We start from the raw sequence: 20,566 nt of genomic DNA, 5'->3' as shown, positions 1-20,566 counted from the left end.
CTTTGCACGTTGTTAAATGCGCCAGCGTGCACTTTTCTTTGTGGAACGCTTTGTATGCATGAAGTTTGCAGCAAAACTCTTCTGTGCCGTGATATAGCCGAGGTACCTGTTCAGTGTTTCATTTAGGCAGCCACTATATATATGCCGGAACTCGGCAGCAAACCTGGCCGCAAGAATGCACACTGCACGACTTGCAGCTTTTCATATCACTTCGTAAGTGTCTGCTACTCATACAGGATTAATTATCTAAATTCCAAACCTAACGCCGCAGAAGTTAATTTCCAGCGGCTGTATACTCCGCGAACTGATGCAGCACCTCAGACGCTGTTTCAGCAGAAAGGCAAAGCGTCATAGCTGCCTTACTTACGCGACAGGACGGTGGAGCAAATACTGGCATGCGCTCGCAGCACGAATAGCAGACCCAGCGAGAATGTTTTTCAGTTTTGATTGCAGCAACGTAGCGCTGCTTCGAATGCACAAGGCCTGGAGTCTATAGGCCGGGTCGCAGCAACGCGATGTGCAGCGATTCCGATAGATTCTGTAGCAACACGTCATTTTCAGCAGACATAGGTGACAGTTAAAGCTAGCTAAGTGAACAGAAAACGTCGAATTATAACTCACCTGTCCAAAAACGCCACTTCGGTCGTCGGCACCCTCAACACGGCTCTTGGGCTCGGCCGCTTGTCAAGCATTGACACCCTTTCATAGATTTGTACGCGTTAATTTCTTGGCCTGTCGGCAGATTTAAGCCGTGCACAAGGCGGGCCTCGATATCGGTGAATTCAACGCGTAGCAACAGTTCTGTACAGTACGTCGCACACCACGCCGGCTCCTCCGCATTCAGCGACGTTTTCACAAAGCGGAACCAACCCTTCCAGCGTGCCCGCTCTTATCTGTTTCACGCAACTCACGGCGCGTCCACTCAGTCACACGGTTTGACGGGCCAGACAGAAATTATCTGCGACGAGACACGATATGCACTCACATTTCGCAGATCAGCAGCGAATTAAATACCGCGACTGGCTGCGGCGGCCGCGCGACCACCAACAAGGTGAATGCCGCGCCGGCTGCTAGCGCCCCTTGCGGATGACGTCATGTGAATACCTCCTGTACGGGAATTAACCCACTGAAGTTATCGCGTCGCATACACTTAAGGCGAAGCTTAAATGTCCCCTCATTTTTTTGTTCTCCTTCAGCTATATTTGGGTATATGTGTGTAATTGTACGCTGCTCACATCGAATCTGCCATTGCTAGTACACCGTACTTCGTCCTCGCAAAGAGGGGCTAAACAGTTCGATGAAGCGCCATATCTCTCTGCTTAATACAGCCAGCGCCACCGTTAACAAGCTCGGCGTCTGCCCTGAGCAATCATGTCACTCTGGCGCAAAACGGGGCCGCCCGAAAATCCCAACAGCGTCCTCGTGCCGCCGCAAAACAAGTGGCGAAGCGCGAGGCGGTTGCGAGGGGGCGTCACCCGTAGTTGTGTGCAGCGCCTTATCTGATGAAGAAGGAACGGGAGCGCGTTTAATCTTCCCCGAACACCGTGGGCGGTCTTCTTCGCAGCAGCAGCTGCCTTGTCTCGGAGATGCTTGCCGGAGCAAGGAGCGTAACAACAACAACAAAAAAGCCCGGAAGTTTTTGCCGCGGCGATAACGACAGTGCCACACACACAGGCAATCACAGGCTTAAAGGTGCACTGAAGAGGATTCTGAGCTCGCCTTTTTGCGGCGGGAACTCGATCTTCACGCTCGGAGCATTCTTTGAGACCTCGAATTATTGTCCTGTGCAGCCGATTTCCGGTTGAATGGGATTAAACGTCCTGGCTCCCTCCCGCCTATTTTTGTAGCGGGAGCTACACTAGACTACCGGTCGAGCATTTCGCGGTACACGCGGGAGGTCAGTCGTGCGCATGCGCCGTTACCATGGTACATGGGGGAGGCCAGTTGTGCGCATGCACCGTTACCATGGCAACCGGAGAGGAAGAGTGAGTGCGCCGCGCGCTTTCTTTTGTCACTCCCTCCTTTATCCCTTCCCTTATGGCGCGGTTCAGGTGTCCGCCGATATGTGAGACAGCTACTGCGCCATTTCCTTTCCCCAAAAGCCAATTTAACCTCACGGCCGCGGTCCAATTTTTTTGCACTATCTGCGAGAGTAGGAGGAGTCAATTAAAGCGTGGAGTGCCTTTCAGCCCGTCGCGTGGCGGCTTGCCGATCTGCCATCAGCGGAGTGATACTTGGTAATACGCCGAGCGGTCTGCGAAAGCAGAGTCCACGCGTATTTCGATATCCGTAGGCCTAATTTGTGACTGTGTAATCTGCGCCTGAAGTTATTTATTCACGAAAACGTAAAAAGAAACAAAATAAAAGCGAAAACGAAACCACCACGGGACTGGCTGAAAGGCACTCCACGCGTTGGCGTACTCCTCATCTTTTCGAAGGCCAGTTAAAAAAAAAAAAAGGCGAGAGCCGGGATGTTTATTTGGATTTAATAGGGGACTGGGACTGATGAAGTTTTTAAGAACGCTCGGAGAGTGTAGATCGAGTTCCCGTGGTAAAAAGACGAGTTCAGATTACTGCTGAGTGTACCTTTAAGGAGGGTGCAGTGGTGGGCAGGTTGGCCCGATTAGTTATAATTTCGGTGCCAACCAAACAAACGTCAGGCCGCCCAAAATACCCTGACACAGACATATGCCTGCATTTCCGCACTGTGACACGTACACTGCTTTCGCGGTAAAATAAATCTCACTAGCCCGCAGGTGAACGCAGCTGTTTCGGCTGCGACACACTACAACTTCCTCACGGTTTGAGCCTGTCAGAAGAATCCTTCCCTTGTCCCAAACCCTTCCCGAGAGGCATGTGAGGCAGCCCTGCTCAATTGCTCGGGGCTGGAGTCTCAAAAGGGCTCTAGTCCAACGGGCGCTAGTAGCGGCCTCGTCCAGCGGGGTCCCGGCTCCACCTATGTAAAGGGCCATTTTTGGCCTGCAAACTCTCCTTTCTCTGAATAAAAAGTTCTCACCACCACTACGACGTCGGCGCCATATCTGACCTGGAGAAAGTCTCACATACAATCATCCCTTTAGAAGTCAACTCCAAGTAGCTAGATCTGGATGATAACTGACGCGTGACATTGCACCGCGCTCACGCCTGAACGCGTCAGCGCTGCAGGATTGACGCGTGCGTGTCACGTATGGGCGCACTTACGTCACGGCACTGTGCGCCTTTTGTACTTGTCGTCAGGCCTGTTCGGTCTCACAAACTCGACGTCCGAAAGACACCTCCCCTATAAAGGCCCGACCAGATGGCGCATTATATGCGTATGGATGCCTTGAGCACGCTTGTCTTCTGCTCCACGTATTATTTATTACTCGATGACAACTCGAGGGATATGACAACACAAGAAGAAATGACGGTGACGCGCGCATCAAAGACCAGCTGGCCGACCTCAAGCTCTGCGTCCTGCGCCACTGAATTCCCGAGTCCTCCTCTTTCGTTTCGTGCTAATAATCACTAGAGGCGCGCCATTCGCGAACTAGGAACTTTCTGACCACGTTCCTGGCCCACAATGTTGCCTGCCGCCATTGCAGGCCTCGCTCTTGGACGAACATCATTCCGATCACCGCAGGCCTACAGATTTGCGGCTGCGTTTACGGTTAACTTTACCGAACGCTTGCTGACTCTGCATATACTGACTTCATTTTCCTGCTATTCCTTTCTCTCCTTCATCTTTATATCCCCTCATCCCCCCTCCTCCAGTGAAGGGTAGCAAACCGGTTAATCTCCTGGTTAACCTCCCTGGCTTTCTTCCTCCTTCTGTTAACGCATTGGCTGCCATCATCGAAGGCCTATAGTTTTACGAACGAGTTGCCTGTTCGCAAGCACGGCGCTTTCGTCGTGGCAGACCTGTCTTTGCCACCGCGTTTCCGGTTCACAAACATGGCTGCCGTAATTTCGGGTTTACCTTTTCTGCCCATCGCGCTCAAGACTTCCGCCGCGCTGCACCGAATTACGGCTGCAGAGCGGGCAGATTCAGCCAGAGGAGACATCGCGCTCGCGGCGATGAACGGCTCCGCCTTTCCGACCGGGCCCGCGACTGTCGCTGCCATGTGCTGCATGCACGGTGACACATGCTGCTGCGACGGTTTCGAAAGCCGAGAAAGGGTCTCACGCCCCGACGCACTAACAGGGCGGAATCCTCTCCCTCCATCGTCGCCCTCAGAGGCCGTCGCGTTTAGCGCCTCTGGCGCTTTGGGTTACCCGCCGCCGGCTGACCCCCGGCGTATACATATCTCTGGCTCTTGTCTGGCCTGTAACGCGATGCGTCTGGTGCCATGTACACAACGAGAGCGCACGGCGTAGCCGGGGTGGGACTAGGCGTGCTGGACGAATGCCCGCCGTGGTCGGTCGGGGATAGGGTTCGTATGCTGACATTATTCGCGATTTTAAAAACAAGCCACTCACGCGTGACGCATTAGCGGTCGCGCCCTCGAGGGGAACAGAGCGATAACGAAGCGAAGGCGGGAAAGAACGATGACGAAGGTGTAGGCGAAGTGACGTGGAACAGGAGAAGGGTATGAGGAAAGCCGTCGCTTCGTGTGATGCCGGAAGCGGACGCACGCCGCCACACTGGATGTCAAGCTTGCAGTTAACGCACGTATTCTCACATTTCGTGCGCGCTGGGAGTCTTCATATATAGCTCCTGGCGTAGTGGTGCAGCGGTTAAGCGAGGCGCCGCTGCCCCGCCAGGTATCTGTTTCAAACACGGCCACTGGTGGGGGCTTGTGCGACCCAAGTTGCTTTTCCAGAGCAACCTCTCGCGACAATCATTAAACCTGCCACGGTGGGCAGTTTGCTCGTAATCCAGTGAGCAAGTGGTGACGACGTCACAAGATCACTTGGCCCCTAGGTTGCCTCTCTGGGGATTTTTCGTGCATTTTTCAGTCACGGCCAACGACGACGACAGCGGCTTTTCTGCAATAACGTTGTCGCGTTAAAAACTCACGGCACGGTAGAGAGATAAAGGGAAGTCGTAGAGGCAAAGCAGAAAGGTTAGCCAGAAGTATGGTCCGGTTGGCTACCCTGCACTGGGGGAGAGGGATAAGGGGGACGTAAAAGGATAAGAGGAAGCAAGACAACATACGATTCTAAATAAGAATGCGCAGCGTGGCTGAGTGGGGATATGGAGGATGATAACGCGCTCTCATCGGGTCCTTTATACGCGGGTTGGATAAAGCACCGCCGACGAAGCTGTTCGGATCATAGTGTCCAATAGATGGCCGCGATCCTTCGTAATGGCCCCGCGAGAAGACTACTCCGGGCAAGACACAGAAGGAGCACACGCACCACCGCTGGACTTGGGAATGATTTATTTTCAGCATTTCCAGCGCATGTAAAAAAATGCTGCGCAGGTCACGCGCTCATACCGTTACGACAGATTTTTGTGTAGTATAGTGAAGTTGTCTGTCGTCGCGACAGAACTGGCTCTGTCGCGACGATAGGAGAGCGCTGAATACTACAGAAATCTTGTTGTTACTACAAGAATTTATGTTGTCAGGTCCCGAAATACTACAGCAATATATGTTGTGAAAATAATTCTAAACAAAAAACGTAGCATATGGACGGGACGAAGAAGGGCGAAGACAGGACGGTTGCCCTTCTTCGTCCCGTTCATATGCTACGTTTTTGTTTATAAAATGTCTGACCAACTGGCCCCTCAGTATCCTCTGTTAAAAGAAAATAATTCTATTGTGGTTTTGGATAGGGATTCTTGGTGTTATTGGTAGCAACTAAGAATGGCACGAACGCGTGCAAGTCCAGCAGTGTTGTACCTGTGTGATCTTTCTATATCTTGTCCGGCGTGCTCTTTCTGCCGGTTCCTCCAGTGTCAGCTATATATGAACCAGCTGGCCCAGCAATTTACGTTACTGGACTATCCTTCTGTTTTGTGGAGTCGATGACTTGAGGCGCTCTGAAAAAAAAAATATTAAAAAATAAAATTCAAAAGGTTATCGCCCAGCACGGCGTCTCTATGAAAGCTCTTAACTGAGTCAAAGTCCATTCGTGTATTTTGACCGTTTCCCTCGGTGCCCGCGTACGTGCAGGAGAGCTGAGCGTGGACGACTTCGTGCTGATGATGGCGGACGCGCTGACGGAGACCACCCACTGGGGCAGCCTCAAGACCGACGTCACCGGCTACGTGGGCATCGACACGCTCCAGGAGCAGATACGCAAGAAGGTGCTCCGGCGGGGATTCGAGTTCAACATCGTCGTGGTTGGTGAGTTAAACTAAAGAAAAAAGAAATTTGCACCCTTAATGGTGCGTTTCCGCGTCTATAACTCGCACCCTACCAAAAGGGTGCTGAGTATGGTTGTCACACCCGTACAGTACATGGTGTGATCGTTACAGTTGCACCCTTTGTTTTACTGCTTTAAAACACGCTGGCCAATTTCTTTTTGCGTACACTCTTTGAGGGAAGCCAAACATTCCCTCTGAAAAGTTGCCGACGGCCTATCTTTGCATTAGAGTTACAGCATTATCGACTATAATTGTGACACCCAGATGTGTATTTCACGGCGTGTCTGAACATCTTTGCTGTGGAGTCAATTTGAGATGTCTGCATGACTTTCACGGCATGATATTTTTGAAAGTCCAACTTTGGCTTTGTTTCGTCCTTCCTACAAGCTTTTTCGTTGAGTGTGTTCTTCGCCCTTGTTTTAGGGAACCCATGAAAAAAAAGAACTTGGGAGACGCTTATGCTCCGCCTTAAGAGTTAAACGCGATAGCGCCCGCTCTTCAAACCATCCACATGACGTCGTCACTGCGCACTGCTCCTAGAGGCCCTCGCGCGCAATGGAATCTTTCAACTCCCCTTCCTCAAGGACGAACGATGACGTCACAATCACAGCGCTCCTAGCGGCTTCCGCGAGAAGTGGAAAGCTTCCGTTGTGTCAAGTTGCGCAAGGCTTCCGCCGCTGGTGCTCCTGGGATTTTTCAGGCACGAACGACGCGGCGGAGCCGCGGTAGCTACTGTGGCGACGACGACGCCGGCTTTTCCACCTCAAGATTGAGCTTCTTAACGATATCGCGTTAAAAGAAATAAACGCGCTCCTATTATGCAGTAAACTGACGGCGCTAACCGCGCGCATGCGCATTTTCCATCATTGGCCTGTGGCGACGGCAGCAGCCTAGAAGACGATGATCCCGCTGGTGTGAACTCTGCGCACGCGCCCATTCTCATTGGTTTTGCTGCTCTGTGCCGTGATAAAGCGGTGACGCATCAGCCGGTCGACGGTCGCGTGATACTGTTGGGAAAAATTGGCTGGCTATGTATAGACACGTCCACACACTTATCTAGAGCGCTCGAATGGCCCACCGCGGGGAATAGACGAGTCCTTTCGAGTGGCCTATGGCTCGAGACAATATCCTTATCGTATATGTACGCACATTTCCATAAATGGCCGGTGTTCTTATATTTCTTCAAAAGCTATATCGGACCCGCCAGGCAGTGATGATCCTCACATATGCACAACCAAGCGCGATGTTCGAGTGCAGCGGACAAGTGCGTGCGTATCTGTACAAGCACTTCCCTGACGCCCCTGCTTTCGAGCTGTCAGATCGTGCAGCTGTCACAGTGAAGATCGATGAAAGCGATTGCGTGGAATAGACATGGGCGGGCAGTCTACTGTGTGCGAAAAGTACGCCCGGATGGGAGTGACTTGCTCATCCTCTAGCACACCCCCAGATGGGATTGCATTATACTCCATTAAATGGGAGCAGGAATGCTTCTGCGATGAGCGGAGTTTATGCCGAAGCTAAGGGATCAATTCATTACCTTTTCAGAGAGTCGCTACGGGCAGCCACCAGAGTTCCTGATTTCTTCCTTTTTCACGCCCAAAAGGAAGTTTTAAGGCACCGAGAGTTATAATGCTGTATCTGGTAGTTTATTAAGTCCATTTCAGTTGAACAGTAGCACGATGTTCTTTTTTTTGCAATTTTGTAATTCCATATAGGATATTTCTTGAATCTGTCCCTGTTTGGGAGCTTTTGAATAAAGGGTAAAAGTATGCCATGGCTACCGGTAACCTCACGGCATGATTGTGTAGATCGTCCTCCACATCAACAATGGACCTGTCTGCATACAGTCGCGAGACGTGATGTATGACATGATGATCCAATAAAGATTATTATTCCTAAACGAACAAATATATAGTAAGAAATACGCCGTCCCACTTGCCACATATGCTTCTCCACTTCTCTATGGTTTTCTGTTTGTACCAGTTAGTGCCATTGTCTCCTGAGGCTGCTCTGTAGTACACTCTGCTTGGTAATAATATTCTTATACTAGACATTTAAAAATATCCATATAAAGGAAAGAATATAGCAAAAGCAAGTGATATTGGCGAGCACATATATGGTAAAGGCACATGAATTTGTGAATTTTGCAGGAATGAAACTTCAGCAGCTCATATAGTTGGCAACTGTCAACAACAAGTGGCAATATTCAAATCATGGCATATGTATTGAGCTAAAATAATTCAACTTATAAAATTTTTGGAGTTGCACGAAGAGTCCATATCAAATTTTCCAGCCCATAAAAAGATGCAACTTTATAGTTGCTACTATATGCATACATGGCATGGAGGTAACGAAACCGTACAACAGGTGTCATAATTACCCAGTGCTGTCTTATTAGGCTAATGGCATCTGCATCCTAATGTCATTGGTGCCACCTTAGACAATGTGATTTTCGTCACTCGGTGTGCCCAGCAGATGCATAAGCCGCAGCTGGTCTCAGTGCACATGGATGGCTGCAATTATTTGCTCGTCTAGAGCTATGCACGCTTCTCTGTCACAACAAACTGCACTGAGTTAAGAGCAGGTGTCAACTGACCGGGCCGGCCGCAGCATATTTATTTAAAAATACATTTAGAGCAATAAAAAATACGCCCTGCTCGGTTAGTAAGTATATGTCATAACACATGCAGGATGTCCCACATAACATAAGCCCAGCGCTTAAAAACACTGGCACATTTTGCAGGAATGAGACTGAATCAACTTGTGTCATTAGCCCTCGCCTACAACGTGCACAAACTTTCAATTCATGATGCATTAAGTAAAAATAAGCCAACTTTTAAAAGCACTAAAAAGTGATGCTCCTTGCCTAGGGAGCCTTCTCATAAAAATTTAATCTCCATTCTTCCTTTCAGCTTGAGGGTTCTTGAGTACTTGTCCAGAACATGCTACCAAATTTTTTACCACTTTTTGGACCTAGCTGTTACCCTTGCTAACAGCTGAATGTCCAGAATGCTAAATGATCCCGCTACCATGCTTTGGAAAGCTACCATACTGAACCAGCACACAAATACTTGCTCAATGCAGGAAGGAGTGGTCTGGGAAAATCGACACTCATCAACACCCTGTTCAAGGCAAACATCAGCCGAAGGTCATGCACAAAGAAGGGATCCGACGAACCAGTCCCCTACGTCATTCCCAAGACAACTGAAGTCAAGTCAGTCAGTCACGGTGAGTGCTCAGCATTTGCACATTTCATGCTTTAGACAGCCTGCAAAAATGTGTGAGCCATGCTGGCCCTCTTCTGGTGTTTTAGGTTGTGCCGTCCTCCTTAAAGTAGCGCCTTCACAAATTCATCGACCAATGGATCAGGTTTAAATTACGGCCAGATTAGGTTACATTTCTAGCTCTCTGTTTCCTTTTTTTTTGTTATCTGGTGGTTTCAGCTCCTAAAAACTCACATTGATGTGATGTGATATATGCTAGCTGGTTTTGATTTCTTACATGTTACTTTTTTGCCTGTTGGGTGACAGAGCAAAGGCTGTAAGGCACGAATGGAACACGACTCGCTGAGTAAGTATAGGTGCAGTGCACTCTATGGCACTGCTCAAAAATGGCTTATGTCAGTGCTGCAAAGCAACTGTTGGTCTGACATTGATAGCTCCCCTGAGTGACAGGCTCTGCAGTGCCAAGAGCATGTGACTTCTATCTCACAAGTGGCTTCTGTAGCACTAGCTGTAGTGAGCACCTAGGCATGCACTGAATATATTGAAGACTGTGGACTTAAATCTCTGAAACTAACTAGTTTCAGTGGACATTAATTGTTTCGTGCCCAGTGCGGTAGATATGTTGTGTACTCCAAATATTTACTGCCATGCCATTGACTGTTGCTGTTGATGGACTTAATACTGGAAAAATCAGAAAAATGACCACAAATAATGCTTGTGTCTTTGTGGTTGTAATGAAACTAAAAACTACTACTTGCATTATAATACTCCAGTCCGGTTATTTGGTCTAAATACACAAATTATCGGGCAGCATGGGGTGCGATTAAAGACAGAGACGGAATGTGTAGATATACAGAAACTGAATTCCATCACGTAGGTCAGCCGAGAGCTACCTTCAAGATCTGGGAGCCACACATTGCCTGAGATGCGGGTAGATCCAAATTATTTGTGCTTTGGTCCGCGGTGTTGCGACAAACCAAACTCCTTCAAACTTCAGATGCAAATGGAGAGAAGGGTGCATCATAAACACCTTGTACTTAAAGCATTAGTGCTTTACAAGCCATGCTAGCTATAAGACGTTGGTAGTCTGCTCTCAATTGTTACTATAAAGCTAGCAAGAAGTGTGCCTTTCTAGTACCGTGATATCAAGTTTTCCTAATGTTAATTAAGTTTGGTGTTTTTTGCTGCAGTGATTGAGGAGAAGGGGACACGTCTTCGGTTGACTGTCACTGATACACCAGGCTTTGGCGACCAAATTAACAACGAGAACTGGTAATACTGACTTCTCTCAAAAAAGCATATCTCTATTCTGCATGAAAGGACATTGCATGCATGCTTGCATATTAAGCTGTTTTCATGAACTGACCTAGTGCACTACAGCTTGTATGTATGTGTGTGTGTGTGCAGAGTGCATATGTAGATATTTTACCGTATTCAAGCAACCCCTCTTGACTGAGGCATGCTTTCAACTGTGTAGTTTACGACGTAATTGTAGATAAGGCAAGTGGCATTTCTATAAATTGCCAAATTTCGTGAACTGCATATACACAGAAGCTGTCACTGTGAAACACAAGCACTGTACCAGGCAAGTCTCAAAAGAGTAATTTTTCTGTTTTTTTTTATGTTACTAAGGAGAATATTGAAGAATTAGGTTTTGAAGCTAGTTAAGAGTGCAACATGCAGTTCATAATGAAAGCAGGATACGTTTCAACAAAGTTCATGAAACGTGCACGCAGCTGGCTTAATTTTGTACTCAACGTCTCCGCCTACCCACAGCTGGCTGCCAATCCTGGAGTACATCAACGAGCAGTACGAGAAGTACCTCAGCGAAGAGCAGAGCGTCACACGCAAGAAGCACATACCAGACACGAGGGTGCACTGCTGCCTGTACTTCGTCCCACCGACAGGACATTCGTAAGCGGACATATCACTTCATGCACAGTTCAGAGGGAGTTGTTTACTCCGTTTTGCTATCTTGTGGAAAAGTTCACATTTGGTAGAGTAGGTAGGGCACCTTAGCAAAACGCTAAGGTGCCCGTGATGTCAGTGCAGGTTAGAGATCCCTAGGTGGTCGAAATTATTCCGGAGCCCTCCACTACGGCACCTCTTTCTTCCTTAATTCTTTCACTACCTCCCTTATCCCTTCCCTTATGGGCGGTTCAGGTGTCCAACGATATATGAGACAGATACTGCGCCATTTCCTTTCCCCAAAAACGAACTATTATTATTATTATTATTATTATTATTATTAGAGTGGGTGATGCATCAGTGATCGGTGGCCTGAGCATAAGAGTAATGTAAAAGCATTGAGTTGGGCCATTTTAGAATGTGTGGCAAAGGTAATGGTTGCCACATGCTTTTCAACAGATGTGTTGTTATAGCCAGGAGCAAGATCAACTTAAGAGGAAGGCAGAAAAAGTTATCGCGTGAAAACTACAGTTTGCTTTCACTTTAATGGTTTCCTGCTTTTCTCTGCTATCCACTAAGAGGAGACCAGTCTGGATGCAACAACTGTATTTTTGCTGAATATATGGCTACAGGGAAATATTCAGAGAAACCAAACATCAGTATGCTTTTAACGCATTGGCATTAAGGAGCTCATGTCGCAGAAAATCTGCCGTTGGCATCTGTGTCTGTGTCAGCATCGGTGCCTGTGTCGGCGTTAGTGTCTGTGCCGGCGTCAGCGCCATTGAGTGCGAGCGGAAAATCAGTGAAAGCAATCGGGAGGAGCAACATGGGTTGCACAAGCCCCATCGGTGGCAGCACCTCTCATCGCAGGACATTGGCACATTGCTTAACTGCTGTGCTATTGCGTAAGGAGTGGTAAAAGAATTGCCAGGAATCTATGAATGTTAAGCAGAGAATGACCAATTCTGCACACATGGGCATTAATCCACTAAGGTTATCACGTCATACCCTTAAGACAGAGCTTAAGTGCCCCTCCAATTTTTTAACTGAATATAATTGAATAACCAGAGATATTTGACTTGTATTTGGAGTTTAGCATTTGCGAACCCAATACCATAAGTTCCTATGGCTAAGTGATTGCGAATGCAGTGGCTTACAATGCTGTGCGACTTTCGTTGCAGGCTCACACCTCTAGATGTTGAGTTTATGAAGAGGCTCGACAAATGCGTCAACATTGTTCCTGTCATAGCCAAAGCGGACACACTGACTCTAGAAGAGCGGAGCAACTTCAAGCAAAGGGTCAGTCTGCACCACCCCGAATGAGCAAAGGGCCAAGCTTTTCTAATTTTGCTATGCTTGAACAGCAGATATACATTAATATATACTTTAAAATTATCCAAAAAGATATTTTTGACACCCGAGTGCATGTGAATGTAGTTAGAACACGCAACAACATTCAGTAAGTATTCCAAGTTTCTTCAATGGTAACAGTACTATAAAATTCGTGATGAGCATACTGCAACAAATTAATGCTTACTATAGTAGGATACAGCTTAAAAAAACAGCAGTTGTTAACACTGGGCCACAATCCGCGACGTACTGTATTACTCCGCTAGACGGTTACAAAAGTAAACGAAATCAGCTGTTTAATGCTTGACTTTATTAAACAAGCCAGGTATCAAAATTCTAGAGCTTCTGTCTTTTTTCCCGTGATTAGCTCTTTGTTTAGGTGACGAGAGAAGTTTTAACAATGGACTACTTTTTTGTCGTCGAGGAATTCTGTGCGGTGGTCCTGAATGTGGGCGGAGCTTCACTGCAGACTTAAGTTGTATCCGACTATAGCAACAGATGTGCTCTTTCAAGTGAGGCTGTGTTTCAAGGTGCAAATAATTAACCGTTTCTTTTCTTTGTCGTCAAAAGTACGAGTACAATTAAGTTTCATTTTAAAAATTAGCTCACATACACTTCTTAACCTGATGATTACAAATTTTCTTTGCAAGAAATGCTGTTGTGCACATTAGATTCAAAGGTTCGTAAGCAATGTGTTCATGATGCTCCTGATATATCCATGATGAGATTACGCTGTACCACACATATATATGTTATATATATTACTGCTTGCAACCCTAAACCAACCTTTATTCTGCGTTCTCACCACTCAGATCAGAGAAGACCTGCAGAAACATGGGATCAGTGTGTACCCAGTGCAAGAATTTGAGGATGACCCTGAAGAAACTGTTCTCAACAATAAAATCAGGGTAGGCACTAAACAAACCTGTCAGAGAATGCAAGTGATCACGATGGCATGATGGTTGCCTTTGAAATTCGCACTGTGTATAACCCTTGTGCTACATGTTTTATATGCCAACAAACTACCAGAATTTTGGTTGTGCCAGAGTTAAAGCATAAGCTGACATGATGCGAGTTAAATTTTTTTTAAAAATAAACTGCAGTCAAGTTTTTTCAGTCTTGACATTACTTTTAAATCATACAAATAAACAAGGAGTGCAGCCTTTCTTTCCACTCTATTCTCGCTTCATGGAATAAATGTCACCTTGATCTAATGAACACTTTCAGAAATGTTTGCTCTTGACTTGGCTGCAACGAGCAGTGTTTAATTGGAAGTGAGGTGTAATAATTGTATGTCATGCTGGTGTTTTGTCTCTTTGTTTGGTGACCTAAACAGAGCATCACAGTGAAACAACTAGCATCATTTTTCTAACCACACGCTGCATTGCTTAGCAAGCTAGTTGTTAATCTCAATTCTCTTGTTATTGTCTGGATTCGTAACTTTCTAATTAAAGTTTGTTTTTGCTAATAAATGTTCATCCTCACGCTCCTCTGTTATTTCTGGGGCGCCCCAAGGCACGGTTCTCGGTCCCCTTCTTTTTCTTATTTATATAAACGACCTACCAACTGACATATGCTCTAACATACCGTATGCTTGTTCGCTGATGAATGTGTTGTTTACCGTCCTATACTCACTAACAATGATCGCCAGCTCCTTCAATCCGACATAGACTGCATATTATCTTGGTGTGATAAATGGCTAATGCCGCTTAACGTGAAAAAAACCTCTCCTTTCCTTCCACAGGCATCACTCTGACCCATCTTCAAAGTACTTTATTGCTAACTCAGAAATCATCGCTGTAACAACTTACAAATACTTAGGTCTTCATTTAACGCATGATCTTAGGGGGTCATACCATGTCACACAAATCTCAAAGGAAGCTGATCGCGTCCTCGGGTATTTTCGGAAAACGTTACGTCTAGCACCACCATCTAACATTTCTATGGCCTAAACTTGCATGCGCTATCTGAGACACTAATCAAAATAATCTTTCTAATACACTAGAAGCACCTCTATGTTCATCTTCTCTGCTTATTCTTATCACGAAAGTGTCACCAGACTAAAACGCATTGCTCATCTCACAAGTTTAACTAGCCGACCTCACATTGCAAGATTGTCTAAATCACAAGTTCTATTATCATGTTCCACACCAGTCTGTTATCATCCCAGCCTACAGCACCTCAAGCTGCACCAATCATGAAAAGACCACCTATCCTCCGCCTGCCCCCACATCTGCTAATCTGTCCTCATTTTTTGTACGTACCGCGAAAGACTGGAATGACTTACCCGGCCATGTCCTGTTTCATACTGATCCATCACTATTTCAAGTCATCAACTGAAGCAATATTATGCCTTGTTATCCACTCCCTCATGTAATACCCCTTCAATGGGGCCTTTTAGGTAGTAATAAATAAATAAATAGATATGAATGCATTTCATTGTAGTCGTGGTGGTGGTGGTAAAACTTTATTAGATGCACTGGGGGGGGGGGCTTTAGAGGAGAGTGGAGGGTTTAAGGAAAAGTTAGCCTGTTGTGCATGAACTTTCATTACTATCGAGAGGCTGCCTCAATAACTAGTACTTTGATATACGAGGTGGTCTAACGAAAAGTTAGCCTGTTGTGTATGAACTTTCATTACTATTAAGAGGCTGCCTCAATAACTAGTACTTTGATATACAAGGCTTTTAAATGTCAAAAGAAAACTTTGTAGCCTCTAAAAGCACTTATTTTTATTTATTTAATTATCCATTCTACCATGAAAAACATGCTGTTATCCAAAGAGACACTTGAGCCTTGAGGACACACTTTATTTAGTTTTCGTTCTCAGTAAAATTCGATTGTTAGGCCTTTTGTAGGCCCCCCGACGTTTGTCGGGAAATCTGGAGTTGAAAACAGATTATTTTTTCCTGTCACTTGATTGAAGCTTATGATGAAGATGACATCAAGACTTATATACAGGCTTTAAGATTTTCGACTGGAAGAGGATGGAAATGTGGCCTAGCTTCAGAGATCCGTGTCAAAAATGCATAGACATCATTGTAGTTCGCTGGTCAAAATGGCTGGTGATACTTTTTTTTGGTCTTTTTTAGCTTAAAGAAGCTCCATTTTTACTGAAAGTAACCTCTTTGTCATTAGAACGCAGTATATAGACCAATCTGAATTTCCCCTCAGTGTATCCTAAGCAGTGCATCTACACCAACCCACCGAGCTCAGTCATACAGTTAGCTAATTTTCTTGTTCAATGGAGCTTCCTTTTATGTTTTGACTTTCAGTGCTCATATTATATTAATTGGGAATGCTCAGTTAAGTGAGCCATGGCTGTGTTATAGGTTAGACGTGGGGCGAAAGACTGGGAATGCTTGCTTCTCTTGGCAGGCATCTATTCCTTTTGCTGTTGTGGGCAGCGACAAGCAGCACACGGTGAATGGCCGCACGGTCTACGGCCGGCAGACACAGTGGGGACTTGTCGAGGTGGAGAACCGGCACCACTGTGAGTTTCCCGATCTCAGGGACATGCTTATCAGGTGGGTGATAATAATAATAATAATAATTGGCTTTTGGGGAAAGGAAATGGCGGAGTATCTGTCTCATATATCATTGGACACCTGAACCACTGTAAGGGAAGGATAAAGGAGGGAGTGAAAGAAGAAAGGAAGAAAGAGGTGCCCTAGTGGAGGGCTCCGGAATAATTTCGACCACCTGGGGATCTTTAACGTGCACTGACATCATACAGCACACGAGCGCCTTTGCGCTTTAGCGTTTTTGCCGCCGCGGTCGGGTTGGTGGGTGATCTAGCGGTAATAATTTCGTAACATGTCACGACAGTTCTGTGACATGTATCAAAGATGCTGGCAAATATGAAAACTGCTTAATGATGCGGTACTTAAAGCATGTAATGATGATGGAAAGTGCTTAATGGTGTTGATGGAAAGTGCTTAGGACATACCATCTGAGCTCCATTAAGTCTACTCCAGCATATCAACTGTGCATACCTTTGTGCAAGCGCTTTCTGCAAGTGTGAGCTTAAGACGAAACAAACAGCTTTTGAATCACTGGTATAATGAATGCTTTCAATGTCTAACCTTGTCCTGATGCCTATCCAGTGCCTGTGTATAGCAACTAAAAAAAGCCAACATGTTCGAGAAACTGTCTCTGATAATGTTTATTACATTTGCAGTTCACCAAACACAAAATCTGTTGAAGATTTAGAAAGCACCCCCGGCTCTCTGCCAGCGACACATTTGTGGGCAACTCGGACTATCCAAATAAAGCAGTTCTAATTGGAGCCAGCTGCATTCCTTTAATCTCATTGGAGCCGGGCAAAAACCCAGTAGTTCATTAACAAAAATATAATAAACCGTATTTTTCTTGTGATTACTGTATCTACAAATTTTGGGTGCACACATGCTTGACACTTTTATGACACTCTTATAGTTTACTATGCAGAGTGTTTGCAAATGAACAGCTCAGTTTTTTTCAGCCTTGACGGTAGGAAGGAAGCGATTATAGCAGGTTGAAATTTATTTAAAATTAAAATTAATTTTATGTGCCATTTGCTATTTATATTTAGGTAATATGTATGAGCACCTTGTCAGAACATAAAAGCTCATTACATAAACTAAGCACTTTCAATAAACATCTTGGTCTGGGCTAATTGATGCATTCTGGAATGTACACATGCAGTCAAACATTTATGAAATATGCGACAGTAATGCAAAAATGTGTATTATTGCCATCTGCGTACACAGCCTAGAACAAAAACATGCCGCCTAATTATTATTACGCAGATGACAATGCACTGGCAAATCTTTGAAGTCACATTCCATAAACTTAAGATAGCAGGTGTACAAACCTCATGCAAAAAGGGACAAGGTCTTGCAAAGGAGCACAAATGTTCACTAAGCATGTCATATTGTCACTTGTGTTTGTTCATATGTTCTTGCCCTCTTTGCTCAAGCTGAATTCCTTGTCGGTTAGCCGGATTGATATTATACAGAGGTGAGCTAACTTTTTGTCTAGAGTGCTCGAGGAGTGCGCTGTGTGGAGGAAATAAGCGAACTTCTAAAGTAAGTTTGAAACTTTCACTGATAATACTTGCACTCAAGCACACCTGAATAGACATGTGAACTGCGCAAGCACAGGCACCTTGCCCCAGCAAAACAATTCACTTAAATTTCTCAGCAGCTTACTGCTTGAGCGCTCTAGATAACTGTGCTCACCTCTGTACACTATAGGAGACCAATACGTAGTATGCGCTGCAGCTGTATACAAAGTCAAATTGGTGTGTTAGCCTTTTGTGTGATTGTGTACGTGCATGTGTACATGTCACATTGGGTTATGCATTTTCCATAGCCACAGTGTGAGGGAAAAATGTGTCAAAAGTGTGTGACAAGCGTGTACATGCAAGATCAATGAACACAGCTGTACCTTCAAATGTTATGGTGTGCACTGGTCACAGAAATCGGCAGTAAAGCTGGGTTCAACTTTCAGAAAGATCTAGCTGTTCAGCGTTGTGGGGTGTCCTCATCCTAATAAACCACTGCAGCATTGTTAGGATCTATGCACTTGAGTCCATAATGTGCATCTCGTCCCATAGCTTTGCTGAAACTAGCTCTGACAGGCGTGAAAAGTTTAATTACTCTGATTGGGCTATGTTGCATGATAACAGAAATAGTAGGGACTTTTCAGTCAGCTTAGGTCAAGTCTTGCTGGGTTAACTTATAATCTGCATATTTTCTGTTCCCCCAAAGCCTAGTACTTTGCATAAAAGGTTTATGGGGGTTTAATGTGCCAAACCGACTCAGGCTATGAGGGATGCCGTAGTAAAGGGCTCCGGAAATTTCGACCACCTTGGGTTCTTATTTAACGTGCAATGACATAGCACAGTACATGGGCCTGTAGAATTTCGCCTCCATCGAAATTCGACCGCCGCGGCCGGGATCGAACCTGCGTCTTTCGCGTCAGCAGCCGAACGCCCTAACCACTCAGCCACTGCGACGGCTGCGCTTTGCATAAAATAGACGATAAAGAATGCAAGAGGCATCTAGTATGTTTTGCCTCCCAGACTGCAACATTATTTTTAAAAGCCAAATCAAAGGATTTCATGACGTTCACATATTTAAGTGACTTTTACAGCAAGTTCTCCTCTCCAAACTGGCGATTTCCACCAAGTTTGGCTGTCATGTAGCATTTCATTTCTCTGCAAGTTAAATCTAAAATTTGCCATTTGCGTGACCTCAATTCAGCCAACACTGCGTTTATGACATCACAAGTATTACCCACTTCCCACTCACTCACTGAGCAAAAATTTTCAGACTTGTATTAAGCCGCTTCAGAAAGAGTTATCATTTAGGTGTTATTTCAGCCACTCAGTGTGCTTATGAGAGTTTTTCAAATGATCTGTGCAACGGAAATAATGCATCATAAACATTATTGACAGTGCACCAGTTCCAGCATGCATCGGAGATTTAGTTATAAAGTCTTTTACTGGGGTTGTCTTTAGATGATTTATTGTAATTAAGAGAGAGAACTGGGTAAGGAACATAATGTGATTGATTAAAAAGGTCCAAAAAGCTGCCAGACTTGCCTTTTGAGCGTTGAAACAGAATAGTGTTGCATTCACAGCAAGTTTTGAATGTCCTCTTTCTCGGCAGACCCTGATGCCATGATCCCATTTATATTTACCAACATGCATTAATGGCATCTCACAAAGAGGTCATCAGTGCAGTGTGCCAAAGGTGTCATCAACAGTCATCTTCATCCGTTAATCTTTCACACTTGGTAACATGGAAATCAAAATGATTAACATATACGGCCCACTAATTTGAGGAGCTGTTGTGATGCACGAGTTGAAATGGTTCATCAAATGCATCCACTTCCGCAACTGCTGTTCACAGGCCATCCTGTTTTAATCATGTCTTTTCCTTCAATTCCCAGGACACACATGCAAGATCTCGTAGAGGTGACCAAGACGGTCCATTATGAAAACTTCCGCCATGAGAGGCTACAAGCACGCCATGGACATATGAACGGACACAGCATCAACATTGTGAACCTCAATGAAAGCAGCCTCTGAGCTGGAGAAGCATAGCCTGGTCGTCGGATCTTTCGAGTGCTTCATCTTTTGTTTGCTTCTACCTGCCTTTAAAGCATGTTCTGGGCTCATTTGCTTGTAAACATATGAGAAACGCTGCCCTTTTCCCGGCTTCGTCAACAGTTTGAAGTCATGAAATCACCCGCACTGCACATTCAGAGCTACTCTATGCAATCCATGGTAGCGCATCATGTAGCCAGGCTCATCACACTGCATTTGAAATCGTGAATGTGATGAAATGTAATAGTGGGATGTCATACTGCTTTGTGTTCTAAATTTTGGGACCGAGAAGAATACCTGCTCGGTGAAGCGGGTTCTGGTGCAGTTGTTCAGTATGCGTGCAAGCTAATGGCCCCAACTCTACATCGTCCGATCTCGTTGGTTCTCTCAACGTTACAGCTCTTAATAATTCAGTCATACATATCAGCCAAGCTTCTCACCTCTTTCGCATTGTCAAGCTTCCGTAGAAGTCACAGTTGTGTCTTTGTGGGACGGTGTTGTAGAGAATGTGACCGTGTATGTTGTGCATCTGTGCTGCTAGCTCGTGAAGTGAACACAACCAGAAGTTTCGTGTTATCTATGACCACCCTGATTCCACATCTTTCCTGCGACTTCAAAAAACTTGGTTTCTATTGCTTAGGGCTCTGTGCTCCAGTGCCTGCATAGAGAGTGCTCCGACGTCTTTTGAAGATCTCAA

At 45.6% G+C, this 20,566-nt stretch overlaps 1 protein-coding gene across 2 annotated transcripts in view; it reads left to right on the top strand.

Annotated features, from left to right (window-relative positions):
• LOC144101410 (neuronal-specific septin-3-like) overlaps window positions 1-20,282 on the top strand; it is a 74,254-nt gene extending 53,972 nt beyond the window's left edge. Inside the window, exons 3-10 of one of the 2 annotated variants that reach the window (XM_077634561.1) lie at window positions 6,099-6,272; window positions 9,377-9,520; window positions 10,707-10,788; window positions 11,293-11,430; window positions 12,606-12,723; window positions 13,587-13,682; window positions 16,152-16,300; window positions 19,713-20,282. In XM_077634561.1, coding sequence (XP_077490687.1) covers window positions 6,128-6,272; window positions 9,377-9,520; window positions 10,707-10,788; window positions 11,293-11,430; window positions 12,606-12,723; window positions 13,587-13,682; window positions 16,152-16,300; window positions 19,713-19,851 — 1,011 coding nt within the window. In that variant the 5' untranslated portion in view covers window positions 6,099-6,127 and the 3' untranslated portion in view covers window positions 19,852-20,282. The remainder of the gene's footprint in view (window positions 1-6,098; window positions 6,273-9,376; window positions 9,521-10,706; window positions 10,789-11,292; window positions 11,431-12,605; window positions 12,724-13,586; window positions 13,683-16,151; window positions 16,301-19,712) is intronic. The other variant, XM_077634560.1, reaches the window with a different exon arrangement.
• Window positions 20,283-20,566: the final 284 nt, after the last annotated feature.

Source organism: Amblyomma americanum, chromosome 8 (assembly GCF_052857255.1).
Source record: "Amblyomma americanum isolate KBUSLIRL-KWMA chromosome 8, ASM5285725v1, whole genome shotgun sequence".
Lineage (NCBI taxonomy): Eukaryota > Metazoa > Arthropoda > Arachnida > Ixodida > Ixodidae > Amblyomma > Amblyomma americanum.
The sequence above is the reverse complement of the archived record's forward strand: the minus strand, read 5'-3'. Positions and strand labels throughout refer to the sequence as shown.